General features: G+C 46.6%; 1 protein-coding gene across 1 annotated transcript in view; it reads left to right on the plus strand.

The window, feature by feature from the left end:
* The window catches only part of LOC137344330 (tubby-related protein 3-like), a 104,588-nt gene that overhangs the window by 75,256 nt on the left and 10,915 nt on the right, over positions 1 to 18,417 (plus strand). Inside the window, exons 10-14 of the mRNA XM_068007192.1 lie at positions 156 to 287; positions 4,034 to 4,119; positions 5,556 to 5,738; positions 8,613 to 8,725; positions 15,011 to 15,119. Of these exons, the coding sequence (XP_067863293.1) occupies positions 156 to 287; positions 4,034 to 4,119; positions 5,556 to 5,738; positions 8,613 to 8,725; positions 15,011 to 15,119 (623 nt within the window). The remainder of the gene's footprint in view (positions 1 to 155; positions 288 to 4,033; positions 4,120 to 5,555; positions 5,739 to 8,612; positions 8,726 to 15,010; positions 15,120 to 18,417) is intronic.

Here is an 18,417-nt window from a genome sequence, read left to right on the forward strand (position 1 = left end):
GGTTAAATCAATATCACCTGTTTTACACGATTATACCTAATGTATTTTAATTTGCTTCAGGCTCTTTGAATCATTTGCTTCCTTCCATTTTTTTGATTCATTCTGTTAATCTTTCCTTCCTTTCCTTCCATACATTCTGTCTCTCCACCGCCCAGAGGCACAGTCAGAGCAGGATGAGAACGAGGACTCAGAAACCACTCCACAAGCCACAAAAGCAAAGAAGAAGAACACAGCCAACATGTTCCAGGCTGATGTTGCTAAAAAGGAGAAAAAGAGCAAAAAGAAAGGTTACATTAGTTTACGTCACTGTAGCTCATTATTTCACCAAGTATTCCTCGGACCACCCTCCTCACTCCCCCCTCACCATCCTCAATGAGTCAGGTTGTCCTACGCTAGATGTAACCCACAATCTATGGCAGACCCCTGGACAAAAGGCTTATTTCAATAGGATTATGGTGATAGTTATGCTTACTGCATCCTGACTGCTCTGAAGTCAAGACATCATGGGGGTCATTCAAACTTTGGGCGATGGTATAAAATGGACAATAGCAAATTGGCCGCCCATTATACGACCCATCTCATTTTCCCTTCCGTTTGGTTCAGGACATCAAAACTGTGGAGCACCTTACCCTCCTCAGTCTCCTCCTCTTCCTGAAATCTACAGCTTTTTTAATACCTAACCTTGGTGTCACCTAATCACTCCTTCCTGATATATCTCGCCTTCTCCATCGTTCCTTCTAACTTTTAACCTCTCCTGCACCATGGACCTTGACCCTTCAGCTGGGCTTCTCAGTAACAATAACATAAAAATGCTGTCCATGGATGAATAAAGGTTTTCAAGAAACTTAAACAGGAAACCAAAGTAACAGCTGTCCCAGAACAACTTACCGCAACGGTTAGTGTGAGAACATCTGTCAGGTATCATTAATTCTGATACCATGTGGGGTGATCTTTCACCATGCCCAGATTTGATTTGTGCCCGGTACTGAGTTAGTTGCTCTCAGCCCAGAGCAGTGATGATGATGATGGTATAATTGACCTCAGAATCCCTGGGCTAAGGGAGGGCAAAAATCAGCCCAGGTGCCTGTTCCAGATGACTATCCCGTGCTGGAAGGCGTGCCTGTGTTGGGGTCAGCTGAGGGCAAGATTGTTTGTGATGGCTTCCACAGGGCAATAGCCTACCAGTGGTCAGGGGGCTGGGCTGAGCATGGCTGATAGATGGACATGGGGATGGAATGGTACCCTGATGGTAACCTATGAGCAGAGATTGAGTAGAATGGGCCAATATTCTCTGGAATTTAGAAGAATGAGAGGTGATCTCATCGAGATGTATAAAATTCTTAGAGGGCTTGACAGGGTAGGTGCTGAGAGGCTGTTTTCCCTGGCTGGAGAGTCTAGAACTAGGGGGCATAGTCCCAGGATAAGGGGTCGGACATTTAGGACCGAGATGAGGAAAATTTCTTCGCTCAGAGGGTTGTGAATCTTTTAAATTCTCTACCCCAGAGGGCTGTGGTTGCTCAGTCATTGAGTACATTCAAGATTGAGATCAATAGATTTTGGGACACTAAGGGAATCATGGGATATGGGGATAGGGCGGGAAAGTGGAGTTGAGGTAAAAGGTCAGCCATGATCTTATTGAATGGCGGAGCAGGCTCGAGGGGCCGTATGGCCTACTCCTGCTTTTATTTCTTATGTTCTCATGTAACCAGCGAGTTGCCCTTGAGAAGGTGGTGGTGAGCCGCCTTCCTCTTGAACCGCTGCTGTCCGTGTGGTGAAGGTTCTCCCACAGTGCGGTTAGGTGGGGAGTTCCAGGATTTTGACCCAGCAACGATGAAGGAACCAAGTCAGGGTGGTGTGTGACATGGCGGGGAGCTTGGAGGGGAGGGTGTTCCCATGTACCTGCTGCCCTGTCCTTCTAGGGGGTTGAGGTTGTGGGTTTTGGAGATGCTGCTGAAGGAGCCTTGGCAAGTTGCTGCCAACCGGGTGCAGAGGCCAGAGGCTGAATATTAGCTGCATGGACTATGAATTCAACTGGTTACTACAAACCCAGACAACTACTTATCCTGCTGGATCAATAACCAGGAGTCAGTGGAAAAAATGTATTCAGTGAATACTGTTAAATAAATTAAATCTATCTTGGCCCTCTTCTCTTCCTCATCTACATGATGCTGCCCCTTGGACACATCATCCACAGACATGGGGTCAGCTTCCATTTGTTAGCTGACAGCACCCAGCTCTACCTCACCACCTCTCTCGATCCCTCCACTACCTCTGTGTTGTCAGACTGCTTGTCTGATATCCAGCCCAGGATGAGCTGCAGCGTCCTCCAGTAAAACATTGGGAAGATCCAAGCCATCATCTTCGGCCCCTGCCATGCTCCATACCCTTGTAACCGATTCGATCCCTAACACGGCCATTGTCCCAGGTTAAACTAGACCGTTCACAACTTTGGCGTCCTATTTGGTCCCAAGGAGAGCTTTCAACCCCATATCCGCTCCATCACAAAGACTGCCCACTTCCACCTCTGTAACATCGCCTACCTCCACCCTGCCTCAGCCCATCTGCCACTGAAACCCTCATCCATGCCTTAGTTACCTCCAGACCTGACTATTCCAATACTCTCCTGGCTGGCCTCCCATCTTTCACCCTCCAAAAACTTCAGCTCATCCAAACCTCGGATGCCCGCATCCTAACTCACACCCAGTCCCATCCGTCCATCATTCCTGTGCTCACTGACCTACGTTGGCTCCAGGCCCATCGATGCCTCAAATATAAAATTTCCATTCGTAGTTAAATCACTTCATGGCCTCATCCCTCTCTATCGCTGTAACGTCCAACAGTCCTACAACCCACCCCCCTCCCCTGAACTCTCCACTCCACTGAGGGTGGCCTCCTCTGCATATACCACTATTGGTAGCTTGCATCCAGCTGCTTAGGCCCAAAGTTCTGCAATTCCCACCCTAAATCCTTCCGTCTCTGCACCTCCCTCTGCTCCTTTAAGATCCTCCTTAACACCAAGCTTTTGGTCACCCGTTCTAATATCTCCTCTTTTGGTTCGGTGTCCTATTATTTTCTGATTACGCCTCTGTGAAGCACCTTGGAACTTTTTTTTTACATTAAAGGCGCAACAGTTGTTGCTGTTGTAGTAATATATTAACCAACAATAAATGGAATAGGGATTTTAAAGTTAAAAAATCTCAGAGTAATTGTTTATGTCTACGTTATGGTAAAGGTCTCTGGAAATCCATCGTCCCTGTGTCCCATCCTAGATCATATGAATTCCCATCGTATGACAGACTACTGTGCCAGTGTTGAACTGGGAAGCAGTGTGCCAGTTAATTACTTACCACATTACTTACTTTATTGTCTGCATACTTTCACCAAGGAAGCCCCATTTTCAAAGTGTAATTTCAACCCTTCAATTTGTGGCAGAATGGCCCACCACCCTGGGAGAAAGGAAAGAATGTGGGCCAACCGTACTCTGGAGAGAAGCACTTCCTGTTGGCAGGGCATGGTATACCATTGAGGGTACCCACAAGGGAGCCAACTGATTATCATCCCCCCGCCCCCGCAGTGGCAGCGGGAAGACTATCAGCAGCAGAGATTACGGTGGGACAGTAGAGTAAAAGATAAATTAATATTGCTTTACGACCAACTCTTAAAATCACAGCAGTGTTCAGAACTCATAGGCTGCTCTCCGAGAACTCCTCCCCCATTCAGTGAGCCATCACATTGTCCTCTGTATCTGACTCAAAGCAGACCCCAGCTGCAAAGTGAATATGGGAAGAGGATGAAGTTAATGACATAGTTACAGCTCATTAATAGTCATTACTAGTCCCAAACAAAACCCTTCAGTGGAAGTAAACCTGCAGTCCACACATTGATATAATCTTGACTGCCTCCCGCACTCAGTGCCTGCATTGCTGGGCTGGGCCAGATTCTGGTCTTGGTGATTACAAGTTACCAGTGCTCACCACAAGCAGCAGTTTGAGATACTCTGGCTGTGAGTAACCGTATGTCTCTGATCTGATAGGATCCGATGATGAGGATGAAGAAAACGCAACCGCACAAAAGAACAGCAACAAAAAGGGAAAATCGTCAAAGAAAAAATCAAACAATGTAAGTTTTGTTTTAGTATAACGCAGGCTCTCTGAAGTATTTAATGATCCCATTGAACCACATGTTGTTGACTAACTGCTGATATACTGAATGGCAACAGGCCATTGACAGGAATTGGAGAGTGGAACTGATGTCAGTCAGGGACTGGGACCCAGCCTGCAAGTGTATGGGATCCAGGAATTGGGAGGAGACCTGGTAATAGAGCAAATTTGGCAGTCTGGAACTGGGATGGCCACGGAAGAGAATGGCTATGGGCAAAATCCGGGGGACTGGCAAGGATTAAAGAAAGGAGTAGGAATATCTTTGACACATGACTATCTTGTATGGATATATCCATCAGAGATCAGTGAAATGATTGGTCACTGAAATTTTCACTGGCCATTGAAAAGGAGTTAGGCAGTGAGACAGGGCATGGATTGAGATGACCATGAGTGCAGGGAGAAGGGGGTTGTGACACTAGCCTTATTTTAGTGGCGTTGACTGCTAAATTAATACTTCCACCATTAATCTACAGGACTTGAGAATCCAGCACTCCTCAGCCCTAAACCTGGGAGGACTGAGGTAAACCAATGGATCGCACCCACTATGCACACGTTACAGACTTTGTGGGGCCGAATTTTAGCTCAACCATGTGACAGAAACCAGGTTGGGGGGCAGTTAAAATGGAGCAGGTGAATTACCCGCCCTGTCCCTGATCCCTTGAGCTTTCAATATACCTGATTTTCCAGGGGTAGTGGAAGCCAACCTGAGTCAGGGGGGAGCTTCATACATTTATGCGAATACGGGACGTCATCTTAACCAGGAAATCAGCAGTGCAGCCGACCCAACAGCAAGAACCTGGTCAAACCACCAAAGTTAAAACTTTCCCTCGTCGGGCCAGGAGCAGTGAATGTGTTCCTCCAGGCCCCACAAGGAGTCTGCAGGCCACCCCTGTCCTGAACCCCCTCCCTGCTTCCCAAACCGCCGACCCCTCCGGAACCCCCCGACCCAGCACTTACATTCGGCCTCTGGCTGCCTGATTTTCTGCCGCTTCCCGCCAACTTCCCAGTCGGAAAGTCAGGCACGGCTTGTTAATGAAGCCCGGTCATTAAAATAGTCTGAGCCTCCCGCTACCATTCACAGACTGGCCGGCCACTCACTAGGCCGCTTTTCCACCCGGGAGTTAAATTTTGCACCGTCATTCCTGACCAACACTTAATATCAAGAGATAGCACCAATTTCTAAAAGTCTTTAGTCTCCTCCTGTTTGTGTATAAACTGCACTGTATTTGCTCCAGAGTATATTGGAACTGAGATCTACTGGACCGTCCAGTGATCCACCAAACCAAGGATGGAACAAGTAATGTTTGCTCGAGCAGATCAGATGCTGTAGTGCTTGAGTCCGCAGTCCAGAATTGATCACCTCGCGGCTGGTAATCACCCATTTTCTGTTTCCAGGACAGTGTCCCACCCAGGACAGAGTCTCCCGTCGTGGAGGTTGATGACCTGGAGAAGTTTGTGTTGAGGCCTGCAGCGCAGGGCATGACCATCAAATGCAGAGTCACGAGAGACAAGAAAGGCATGGATCGAGGCCTTTATCCCACGTATTACCTCCATCTGGACACAGACGAGAGTAAAAAGGTAGAGAACCAAAATACACAGACGGAAACCGCTGGCCTTCCTTCAGGTGCTGTTGATGGACACGGATCATCCAATCTACTATGTTTAGGAATGGTCTTTGCGCCTTTACCTCAGATTTTAGCCGATGAATATGTCTGAGTGAGCTGCCACCCTCCTCAGGGATTGTTACTGCTGTTTAGTCTCTGGTTTCCACAGTGTAAACTTTGCTTTGGCTGGTTGGGAAATTATTCTTTTTAAAACACAGAGGATGCTTGGCAGGGATCAGTGGAACACTGGGTCATACTGTGAGTGAGGAGGATCCCAGTTACAGTTTACAGTCAGAAAAGATTTTAACTACATATAGGATCGTTTTCCACATGTTTGTTCTGTAAATGTGACTGGTCCAGTGACTGCCAATATTCTAGAAAAGAAAAAAATAAAAATGATTATTTATAGATTGAGCAGCTGTTAACATCAGCACTGAGCTCCAACACTGTCAGCCTTAGCACACAGCTCCGCACAGAGCATCAGCACAGAGCTCCACACAGAGCATCAGCACAGAGCATCAGCACAGAGCTCCACACATAGCATCAGCACAGAGCTCCACACAGAGCATCAGCACAGAGCTCCACACAGAGCATCAGCACAGAGCTCCACACAGAGCATCAGCACTGAGCTCCACACAGAGCATCAGCACAGAGTTCCGCAGACCATCCGCAGACCATCAGCACAGAGCTCCGCACAGAGCATCAGCACAGAGCTCCACACAGAGCATCAGCACAGAGCTCCACACAGAGCATCAGCACAGAGCATCAGCACAGAGCTCCACACAGAGCATCAGCACAGAGCTCCACACAGAGCATCAGCACAGAGCTCCACACAGAGCATCAGCACAGAGCTCCACACAGAGCATCAGCACAGAGTTCCGCAGACCATCCGCAGACCATCAGCACAGAGCTCCGCACAGAGCATCAGCACAGAGCTCCACACAGAGCATCAGCACAGAGCTCCACACAGAGCATCAGCACAGAGCTCCACACAGAGCATCAGCATAGAGCTCCACAGAGCATCAGCACAGAGCTCCACACAGAGCATCAGCACAGAGCTCCACACAGAGCATCAGCACAGAGCTCCACACAGAGCATCAGCACAGAGCTCCACAGAGTGTCAGCCTCACACAGAGCATCAGCTCAGAGCTCCAAACACTATCAGCATCAACACTTGGACTTGGGTGTACAGGGCACAATTTCAAAATTTGCAGATGACGCAAAACTTGGAAGGGTAGTAAACAGTGAGGAGGATAGTGATAGACTTCAAGAGGATAGAGACAGGCTGGGGGCATGGGCGGACACGTGGCAGATGAAATTTAATGCAGAAAAATGCAAAGTGATACATTTCGGTAGGAAGAATGAGGAGAGGCAATATAAATTAGAGGGCACAACTCTAAAAGGGGAACAGGAACAGAGAGATCTGGGGGTATATGTGCACAAATCTTTGAAGGTGACAGGGCAGGTTGAGAAAGCCGTTAAAAAAGCATACGGGATCCTGGGCTTTATAAATAGAGGCATAGAGTACAAAAGTAAGGAAGTTATGATAAACCTTTACAAAACACTGGTTCGGCCATAACTGCAGTATTGTGTCCAGTTCTGGGCACCGCACTTTAGGAAAGATGTGAAGGCCTTAGAGAGGGTGCAGAAGAGATTTACGAGAATGATTCCAGGGATGAGACTTTAGTTACGTGGATAGACTGGAGAAGCTGGGGTTGTTCTCCTTGGAACAGAGAAGATTGCGAGGCGATTTGATAGAGGTTTTCAAAATCATGAAGGGTCTAGACAGAGTAGATAGAGAGAAACTGTTCCCATTGGCGAAAGGGTCAAGGACCAGATGACATAGATTTAAGGTGATTGTCAAAAGAACCAAAGGTGACATGAGGAAAATCTTTTTTACACAGCGAGTGGTTAGGATCTGGAAAGCACTGCCCGAGGGGGTGGTGGAGGCAGATTCAATCATGGCCTTCAAAAGGGAACTGGATAAATACTTGAAAGAAAAAAATTTGCAGGGCTACGGGGAAAGGGCGGGGAGTGGGACTAGCCGGATTGCTTTGCATAGAGCCGGCTCGGACTCGATGGGCCGAATGGCCTCCTTCCGTGCTGTAACCGTTCTATGATTCTAACACAGAGCTCCACACAGAGCATCAGCTCAGAGCTCTGCACACCGGGACCAAGGAGAGTGGCCTACCATCTGCTATTCAACATGATTGAGGAGAGGGGCCTACAGTCTGCTATTCAACATGTCACTGGAGTGGAACTTCTCATTGTCACATCAGGAAGAATTCTTCACTACTTCCCAGACTCTCCGTAGCCAGCAGTTTATCACCAACAAAAGGTGGCAGAGGGGTACTAGTAAATATCTCAACATCTCCTGTTAGAACAGGTCGGAACCGTGGGTAATTCAGCAGAAGATACCTGCTTTAAGGACAACTGTGGACTTCCCCCACATCCATCAATATTAGTGTGTCACAGATATGCTTCTGAGGGGAGGGTATGAAACTGTTCATCTCTCCAGAAAGAAAGTAAGGGAAATTTCCTTCAGTTCACTGGGCTCCTTCTAGTAGCCTCTCTGAAAATGGTGAAAAGTCACCAGTGAGGGTGGGTAAACTGGAATGTCAGTAACTGTAGGGATCTGAATATTTGGGCCATTTGCTCTATCAGCAGAGTTACCAAACGCATTCACATGTTGTAGACTGACTGACATCCCAGGCCTGCTCACTAGGTCATTACACCCGACACTAAAGCTCATATTACACTTGTCCTCATTAACTGGATGTCACTCAGTGCTGAAAGTCCCAGGAAAGAACAGATTTGCTTCCAAGTAAACCTTTCTCTTTCTTCCCAGGTTTTCTTGCTAGCTGGGAGGAAGCGGAAGAAGAGCAAGACGTCCAACTACCTCATTTCAATAGATCCGACCGACCTGTCCCGAGGGGGAGAAAACTTCATTGGAAAACTCAGGTTGTGCCTGTTACTGTTTCCCTTCTGCAGTCACTATTCTCAACACCAATCTGATGTGATACCATGTGTTTCCATTCTGTAACCCCCACCTTTCCTATCTAACAGGCCTCTGTAGTGGTGGAGTGTGGAGTGGAGAATGTGGAGTGGAGAATGTGGAGTGAAGCATGGAAGTGTGTGGAGTGTGGAGAGTGGAGAATGTGGAGTGTGGAGTGGAGCATGGAGTGGAGTATATAGATCAAGTATTGTGTCCAGGACTGTAGGTAGAAATCTGCCTGGGGCATTAGCGCTAAACGAGCGGTTAAATGAGCGCTTAACAGCTGTTAGATGCCTGCTTGAGATTCAGTTCTATTGAGGTCAATGGGATTGAGTATCAGGCAGAGAATATATCGGGCGGAGAATATATCGGGCGGAGACTATAACGGGCGGAGACTATAACGGGCGGAGACTATAACGGGCGGAGAATATATCGGGCGGAGACTATATCGGGCGGAGAATATATCGGGCGGAGACTATAACGGGCGGAGACTATAACGGGCGGAGAATATATCGGGCGGATAATATAACGGGCGGATAATATAACGGGCGGAGACTATAACGGGCGGAGACTATATCGGGCGGAGAATATATCGGGCGGATAATATAACGGGCGGATAATATAACGGGCGGAGACTATAACGGGCGGAGAATATATCGGGCGGAGAATATAACGGGCGGAGAATATAACGGGCGGAGAATATATCGGGCGGAGACTATAACGGGCGGAGACTATATCGGGCGGAGAATATAACGGGCGGAGAATATAACGGGCGGAGAATATATCGGGCGGAGAATATATCGGGCGGAGAATATATCGGGCGGAGAATATATCGGGCGGAGAATATATCGGGCGGAGAATATATCGGGCGGAGAATATAACGGGCGGAGAATATAACGGGCGGAGAATATATCGGGCGGAGAATATATCGGGCAGCTGATTTGATAACGCCCGTTTTGCTCTATTGCCCAGGACAGATTTCTACCCCACTGTGATTTTCACCTCTAGAATCTGGCTTCAAATCCAGCCAATCTCAAAGGATTAAAGTCTTTCTCTGTAGGAACCTTGGCTGATCTTCTCCCTCCCTATCCAGGGCCACTGACGAAAACCGTGCTCTCTTTCTGCTCAGAGGAGCTAACGCTCATCGCAGGTTGAGGGTTGAACCTGAGACCATTCCTGATCTTTATCGCTTAGCCACTGATTGACTAAGGGACCCACTGCTTTAAGTCATTGTCTCTTTTTTCTCTTTCTCCCAGCTCCTCTGTACCACACCCTATCGTGTTCAGATTAGTAGGCAAGCAGGTGACATGCTCCCAGCCTCTGCCAATCTCGCCCTGAACCAGCTTCCATGAGGTGTGTGAGGCAGTCCTGTAGTGCTTCTCCCTCTGATTTCCTTGTCCACTCTGTTGTGTGAGGAAGCCACTGGCTTCTGTTCAGCACATCTGCAGGATGTCATGGCTCAGACCAGTATATACTGGCTTGTAGAGAATTGTGGTTACAAACTGTGACCTACTATTCCCTACTATAGTTCATCAGTGCCCAACACACCAATCATCAGTTGTAATTAGTAAGATCTAAAACAGAACTATTACATTAAACACTGGAACATAGGAACAGGAGTAGGCCACTCACTGAATCTCAGATATTGTTCAGAATATTGTCGCTATCACTTTGGGTGCCTTTGGATTATTTCCAAATAGCCCAATTATACTCTGCACTCTCTGCATTGCCAGCGTCAGTGTGGATAGGACATTCAAGTGACTCTGAGGAGTATTTACTAATCTCCTCCCAACTCTCCTTTTGTCAGCAAAGTGTTTCGGTCAGCTGGGTGTCTGATACGTGTGGAAACCCATCACCACGCTCAGGAGTCTTCAAAGCAAACTATTGAAACATCCTCAGTAGACTTTCTGTCTGCCTGATATGGAGTGAGCACCACACTTACACAAAGAGCAAGTTAGCAAGAGCCAATGCTTCAGAACCCCAAGTATGTAGGGTACCCCTGGAGCATAATCGGCTTAAGGGCAACAGCACCATTAGCTTCATCTGCAGGTGGAGCTGTCCCTGGTGCTGGAAAGGACATCACCTGCAGCCAGAAGTTGGGCACATACTAAAGTATAGAGGAGAGTGGCTTCACCCAAGCTGAGTGTGTAATGTACACGGAGCATGGGGTTCTGTTACGCTGTGGGCCAGCTCAGGGATCAGATAACACTGATCCCACAAATAAAAGGTTTATTATCCAAGGCAATCAAAGTGATCAAAATATAAAATAGTTTAAACATTCAACAAATGCCGGTAATCTGAAACAGATAAATAAAACCAGACTCGGTAATGGGTCCGTGTGTTAGTGCGAGTCGGGGGGTTATAAGACTAAATGTAAATATTACAGCAAACTTAAACATAAGTGTAAATGTAAATAGATATTTAAATTTCTATGAACATAAATGTAAATAGAAGTGTAAACTTAAAAATAAATAACAATTTAAATATAAGTATAAATATAAATAGAAGTGTAAATTTAAATATGAGTACTTTTAAATTGAAGTGTAAATGTATATATAAATATAATTGTAAATGTATATAGAAGTGTAAATGTAAACATAAGTGTAAGTGTAACTGCATACTTATGTTTCGGTGTTCCAGCGAATGCCGACAGCATGTAAGCAGTGACTTTACTCTGCAGTGCTGGATCAGTTCTCGCTCATACTCCAGAACGCACCTGTCACTGGGACCTTGGCCCCACATCACACTCAGGCCTCCAGTTCTCATCTCCTGTAAACTGCAATTTCCCAAGAGGTCCAGACCAGAGACTGCACAGGAAGCCAGTGAGGCTTTGAAAATCCAACCAAACTGTGCCACTTCCTTCCCACTGCTTGCTGCCCCAAGGGTTACAAGTTGTCAGTCAGACAGCCGCCAGGCATGGTTGTCACACTCCTTTCACTGTTAATTATTCTGGCGTCCAGCACCATGTTAATGCCCAGATCCAGAGATAGCTCTGGGCTATATTGGTGCCTAGACAATGAGCAGGCATTTGATACAGACCCACCTCCTATGTATTTAACACTAAGATTGCTTTTCTCTGAACCTTAACTGTTAACCCTTTGAAAGCTTTCACATTTTAAAATCTGACATTTCCTGAAGCCTTAACAACAACACTTACACTCTATCACTTGCTCACTTCCGGCTCAGCAACATTGCCTCAACCCCTTACCTCACCCCTGCTACCACTCAAACCCTCATCCAGGCCTTAATTGCCTCAAGGTTTAACTTCTCCCACACTTGCCAGCCTTCTGCGTTCCATCCTGCACAAACTACAACTCATTGAAAACTCTACCCATCCACACTGTCCTGCACCCCATCACCCCTCGCTGACCTCCATTAGCCCCTCGTCTCCTAAAAAAACATATGACTTAGGATATGGTAGAGGGTACTGAATTTTTACCATTTATCAATAATGTGATCTCTTGGATTGATTGATTGTGCCTGTCCTGGCAAAGACAGGGAAGGGTTCATTTACATAAGGAGCTAATTGAGGAGGAGTGTTGGTGTGAGAAAGAAGGATTGGTCTCCCACAGGTAAACACCTCCACATAAGAGTTGTCTCTGCAACTCACCTGAAGCTACCTATTCCTGCATCTGAGCCATGACAGCAATGACCAGTCAACTGATGAACAAACTGATGTATATCTTTAAAGCAAATTAGTATTTTTCCGTGGTTTTGGGAGAGTGGGGTCTCCTTCCCATTGTCTCCCACTTTTCTCCACTTCTTTGCTGAAGGCCGAAGGCTGATTTTACTCTGCTTAATGTCCCTTGAGCACTTGGTTATGGGATGTGAGGCAGAGGACACTGCGATGTGAGGCCCATTAGGCCGGATCTCTGCCCATGTTTGCACTTGACGCACATTTCCTGGAACATCCCCCCCGTGGTGTAGGCGGGAAGCTTCCACTTGAAGGCAGGCACGGGGTTTACTTATATGTTAATGATGCTGGGTTGATGTCAGAAAGCCTCCCGTGTCATTTTCCTGGATTTCCACCTGCTGGACAATCAATGGGATCACCCAGAGAAAGTAGGCCTTAGACTGACCAGCCCTTAGATTAGGGTTGCCAACTCTGGTTGGATATATTCCTGGAGGTTTCATCACATGACCTCTCGCCTCCATTTGCCCCATTCAGTCAAACAACCTGTCCCCATCTCCAATATAACTAATAAAAGTGTTCAAAGAACAGTTAAGATGATCAAAGGATTTGATAGGTTTATAGAGAGAAACTATTTCCTCTGGTGGGGGAGTCCAGAACAAGGGGGCATAACCGTAAAATTAGAGCTATGCTGTTCAGGGGTGATGTCAGGAAGCATTTCTTCACACAAAGGGTAGTGGAAATCTGGAATTCTCTCCCCAAGAAGCTCTTGAGGTTGGGGATCAATTGGAAATTTCAAAACTGAGCTTGATAGATTTTTGTTAGGCAAGGGTAGTAAGGGTTACGGAACCAAGGTGGGTAAATGGAGTTAAGATACTGATTAGCCATGATCTAATTGAATGGCAGAACAGGCTCGGGGGGTTGAATGAACAACTCCTGTTTCTATGTTCTTAAAATGAAAGAAATACGTAATTTATTTTAATACCCCTATGATTTTTCTCCCGGTTGTTGCTCACAGCAGTGTCCTGGAGATTAATTTTCAATTCCTGGGGGCTCCAGGACAATCTTGGAAACCCTACCTTAGATAGTGGAGGATGTAAAAAGATGCAGATTCCTAGCACCTTCAGAGAGGTAAGTTTTACATTGTAATGGGCCAGCGAGGAGCAGCAGTAGGGCTGGAGGCCGTCTGTTTTTCACAGCAGCCAGAAGGCCCGAAGCTGGCGAGAACTGGCTACAACAACAATAACTTGCACTTATATCGCACCATTAATGTAGAAAAACACCCTAAGACGCTTACAAAAATAGTGCTGCTGACCATTCAAATCTGCAGCGGGCAAGCTCCCTCCCCCATTCTGGAATACCCACCCACTCCCAGGGGCATTTTCACGCAGGTAAGGGAGTGTATACATTTAGCAGGGAGGTCCCAGGCTTTGGGTGAAGGCCAGGCCATGTAATTGAGCTGGACCCGGACGTTCATCCCAGGTCCAGTTGCGCTCCAGTTGGGTGCAGTGCAGTAGCACAATGCCCGTCTTACACTGGGAAAGAAGGGAGACAGGGAAACCAGCCCATTGGCCCATGCTCTAATACTGTTCCACAACCAATGACAAGTCATTGGAACCTTAACCAAGTATGGACTGAGAGAGTGAATGTTAGCAGGCCATTGTACTAGGCTGGGGTAGGCACATTACAATCAAGCCCATTCCTATCCTCAGCTTATATCCAAACAAAAGCACTTTTCACAAAGCCTGGGACCTCCCTGTTCTGTATTAAACTGCATGGTGCATTCACCCAATAAATCTTTGAATAGCTCAGTGGCCATTATTTTAAACTATAGTCAAGAGTTTTAAAATATTGTTAAGCAACACAGGCTCGATCCCCAGTTTCTTTCTCTTTTCTTTTTGTTGAAGGTGGAACTCCTAATTTTTTTTAAGTATCTTGTCTTCTTCTTCTTTCTTGGGCACACCTGTCCTGTGAACGGTTTCCAGCTGAGTAGGTGGATAGGCCTTCTCTGGGGCCTCACCACTACCAGCTGCTAAATCTATACTCCCCCTTACCTGGGTCCCTCAGTCGATGTCCTGCTACATGTGTTTGTGGGCTTCCATCCACAGCCTCCCAGCTCTGAGATAATGCTGGAGCCGGATCTATAGAATATAGAGTGAGAGAAGTGTTTGGGACTATGGGTTTCAACGAAAAGATCACAAGATAAGTCTGAAGGAAGACTCTTCAGCCCATTTGATCTCATCCTTCCAGAATGCAAACCCTACCATCTCCTTTTACAGCATCCAGCTGTTTTTAAATGAGTCCAGTGTCCTGGCTTCGATCAAACTTCCTGATGACCAATTCCAGCTGTTGATCACCTTTTGTGTAAAGAAACACTCCCTGGAATCTGTTGTAAACTTCTTCTTAACATTAGTGAGTGGATGCATTAGGAGATGCACAAACCCAGTGCACAGTTGACCAAAAGGACTTTCCTTTGTCCATCATTGTCCATATGTTCATATGTTCACCTCTTGAACTCTTTCCCTCCCTTACTCGCTTGAGGAAACGTTTTGACTGTCGTGCTAATCATTTGCCCCTTGATGTACACCAGCTTTATTTCAATCTCTCTGAACTTTCTAAGGTCGAACCTGATGGGGACCAAGTTTACAGTGTTTGACAATGGGGTCAACCCTGAGAGGGGAAAGGCCGATCGCTCCAACGTCCGTCAGGAGCTTTGTGCTGTCATTTACGTAAGTGCTTGTGGTGAAGAGAAGGGCTTGTCTCAGCAAATTAATTGTTGGTCAGCTTCAGGCTTATAACGTACTTTCACATTGTTATTTAGTTAGAAAGAAAGAACTTGCATTAATACAGTGCCTTTCACGACCTCAGTCATGTCCCAAAGTGCTTTACTACCAATGGAGTACTTTTGAAGTGTGGTCACTGTTGTAATGTAGGAAATATGGCAAGGTCCCACAAACAGTAATGAGATGATGACCAGATGATCTGTTTCAGTGATGTTGGTCGAGGGATACATATTGGCCAAGACACTGGGAGAACTCCCCTGCTCTTCTTCGAAATAGTGCCATGGGATCTTTTACATCAGCTTGGGGCATCTAAGTGAACATCAGGAGTAGGGAGTAAATACAAGGGGTAATCACCATCCTTCAAGAAAGAAGAGCTAGTTTAGCTCTGTGTACTCTGTGAGTAGACGCAAGACTCTTTAAGCACACCTCACTCCAACCAGTAGGCCGGAGCACCCAAATCACAAGGCATCACACTCAGAGGTAAAAGATTTTAGCAACTTTTTGATCGCCTGGAAACAAGCTGTGACAACCTCCTTAGACTTTCTGTCAATTTTAAGATTCCAAGTAAATTGATCCAATGAAGAAATCACTGATATTTTTCCATTAGTGCTGAGCAGTTCTATAAAACAACAGTGCTGTTGACCTGGTTGTTTGGAGTCTCTTCCTTAAAGGTGTTTTGTTTGGTATAGCGTCTTAAGCTATTTGAAGGAGCAGGCGGACTGGACGGAAGACTAAGGATACCTATTGTAGTCATGGCTAATGGCCTCTTTAACAAACCCATGGAAATGCAGATACAATGAAGCTCATACGTCCACCCAAACTCTGGTGGAACGCTTCATTGGCACGCTGAAGCAGAAATTCCATTGTTTGGACAGATCAGAGGGGCTTAGTCCTAACAAGACATCCAAAAGCATTTGCACCTGTCCCATATTGCACAGTTTTGCCATCCAGTGAAGAGTAACCAACAGGACGAGAAGACACGAGCTCAACCCTTGGTGGAGGAGGAGGAAGAAATGGTTGAAGGTGTCATGAGGTCAGGGAAAGCCGGCTATCAATCATTGAGTGACAGGACTTACGCCCAAGTCTGTAATTCTGCCCATGAAAGCACAGTCCTGGTCTACTGAGCACAATACAGTGGCCCTATGGATACCATATGCTCCATTACAATATGTAGGTGTCTCAGCTTTTGCAAAAGTTGCTTGGGTAACAAAACCCCCTGGTAAAACCCAATGACCAGCACAATAAACATGGAGGCAGGAACCGAGTGGAAAGATGAAATAGAAGAAGTGGATGTGGGCTGAATGAGGTGGTTGTGAGGAAGGAGGCTCTGCTTGGCAATCCAGGGCACCCGCCCCAAAGGACAGTGTTGCAGCATGCCTGGTGGGAGCTGAAGGAAGGTGACACGGGTGAGTGTCATTGGCAGTACCAGCTCTATTGTACAGGTGACACTGGAAGTGTCAGCTCTATTGTACAGGTGACACTGGAAGTGTCAGCTCTATTGTACAGGTGACACTGGAAGTGTCAGCTCTATTGTACAGGTGTCAGGCGGGAAAGACCGAGAGCAGAGCGAGGGTATAATCAGTGTGGAGAAAGCGGGAGTTCGGTCTCTGCCAGTCAGAACCCACCTACCACGTTCTGAGAAAAATCCAAGTGTGACGTCATAGGGAAACACGGAAGTGATAGTTTGGTGGGTAATTAACTCGTTTAACTTTCAAAACAGATGTAACTTAGTAATTGTAAGGTTTTAGTAGTAGTAAAAGGTTTACTAGCAGTTGTAAAGCTTATTGGGAGTAGTAGGGTTTATAAATTATAAATTTAATTAAGAAGAATAATAAATTAATTAACACATAATAAAGATGGCAGGGCAGGTGATGTGTAGTGACTGCAGAATGTGGGAGCTCCTGGACGCTAGTGTGATCCAGGGCAAACACGTCTGCATTAAGTGTCTGCGGAGCTTTGGCTCAGAGTCATTGAACTGGAGGTCGAGCTGCAGACACTGCGACACATCAGGGAGAGGGAAAAATACCTGGACATTCAGTTTCAAGAGGTGGTCACACCCCTTGGGATAAGGTCGTCTAAATTGGTCAGTGGTCAGGGACAGGTGGATGTGACCGCGAGCGAGGCAGGTAAGGGGATCGAGAAGGTAGAAGTGGAGGAGCCTCAGCCTTTGCAATTGTCCAACAGGTTTGAGGTGCTTGCAGCCTGTATGGATGAAAGCGGGGGCTGCAGGGTGGATGAGCAAACTGACCGTGGCACCATGGTACAGGAAACCATTCAAGCGGGGGAGTTAGTAGGAATGTAGTGGTAGTAGGGGACAGTATAGTCAGGGGGATAGACACAGTTCTCTGCAGCCGAGAACCTGACACCAGAAGGCTGTGTTGCCTGCCCGGTGCCAGGGTTCGGGGCATCTGCTCTGGGCTGGTGAGGAACTTGCAGTGGGAGGGGGAGGATCCAGTTGTCGTGGTCCACGTGGGTACCAATGACATAGGTAGGACAGGGGAAGAGGTTCTGCTTAGGGAGTATGAGCAGCTAGGGGCTAAATTAAAAAGCAGAACCTCAAAGGTAATAATCTCTGGATTATTACCGAGCAAATTGGCACAGGGTAAATAAGATTAGAGAGTTAAATTCGTGGCTCAAAGATTGGTGTGGGAGAAATGGGTTTCAATTCATGGGGCACTGGCACCAGTCCTGGGGAAAGTGGGAGCTTCACCATTGGGACGGGCTTCATCTGAACCGTGCTGGGGCCAGTGTTCTGGCGAATCGTATAACTGGGGCGGTAGAGAAGGCTTTAAACTAAATAATGGGGGCGAGGGATCAAGTGGGGAAGATGTGATAAATTAAAGAAAGATGACAAGGCAAAAGAACAAGGTAGCAATAAGGGAAATGATAATCAGAGAGTGGCAGGTAGGGACAGTGTGCAAATTAAGAGTGCGCCAGCAGATAAGGCTAGAGGTTACAAAAATAGTAAAAAGACACCACTAAAGGCTTTGTATCTGAATGTGCGTACCATTCGTAACAAAATGGATGAATTGACAGCTCAAATAGAAATAAATATGTACGATATGATAGCGATTACAGCGACATGGCTGCAAGATGACAAAGGCTGGAACCTGAATATTCAAGGGTACTTGACATTTTGGAAGGACAGGAAGCTAGGAAAAGGTGGAGGGGTAGCTCTGTTAATTAAAGATGACATGAGTATAATAGAGAGAAATGACCTTAGTTCTAAAGACCAAGATGTTGA

This window comes from Heptranchias perlo, chromosome 27 (genome assembly GCF_035084215.1).
Source record: "Heptranchias perlo isolate sHepPer1 chromosome 27, sHepPer1.hap1, whole genome shotgun sequence".
Classification (NCBI taxonomy): Eukaryota; Metazoa; Chordata; class Chondrichthyes; order Hexanchiformes; family Hexanchidae; genus Heptranchias; species Heptranchias perlo.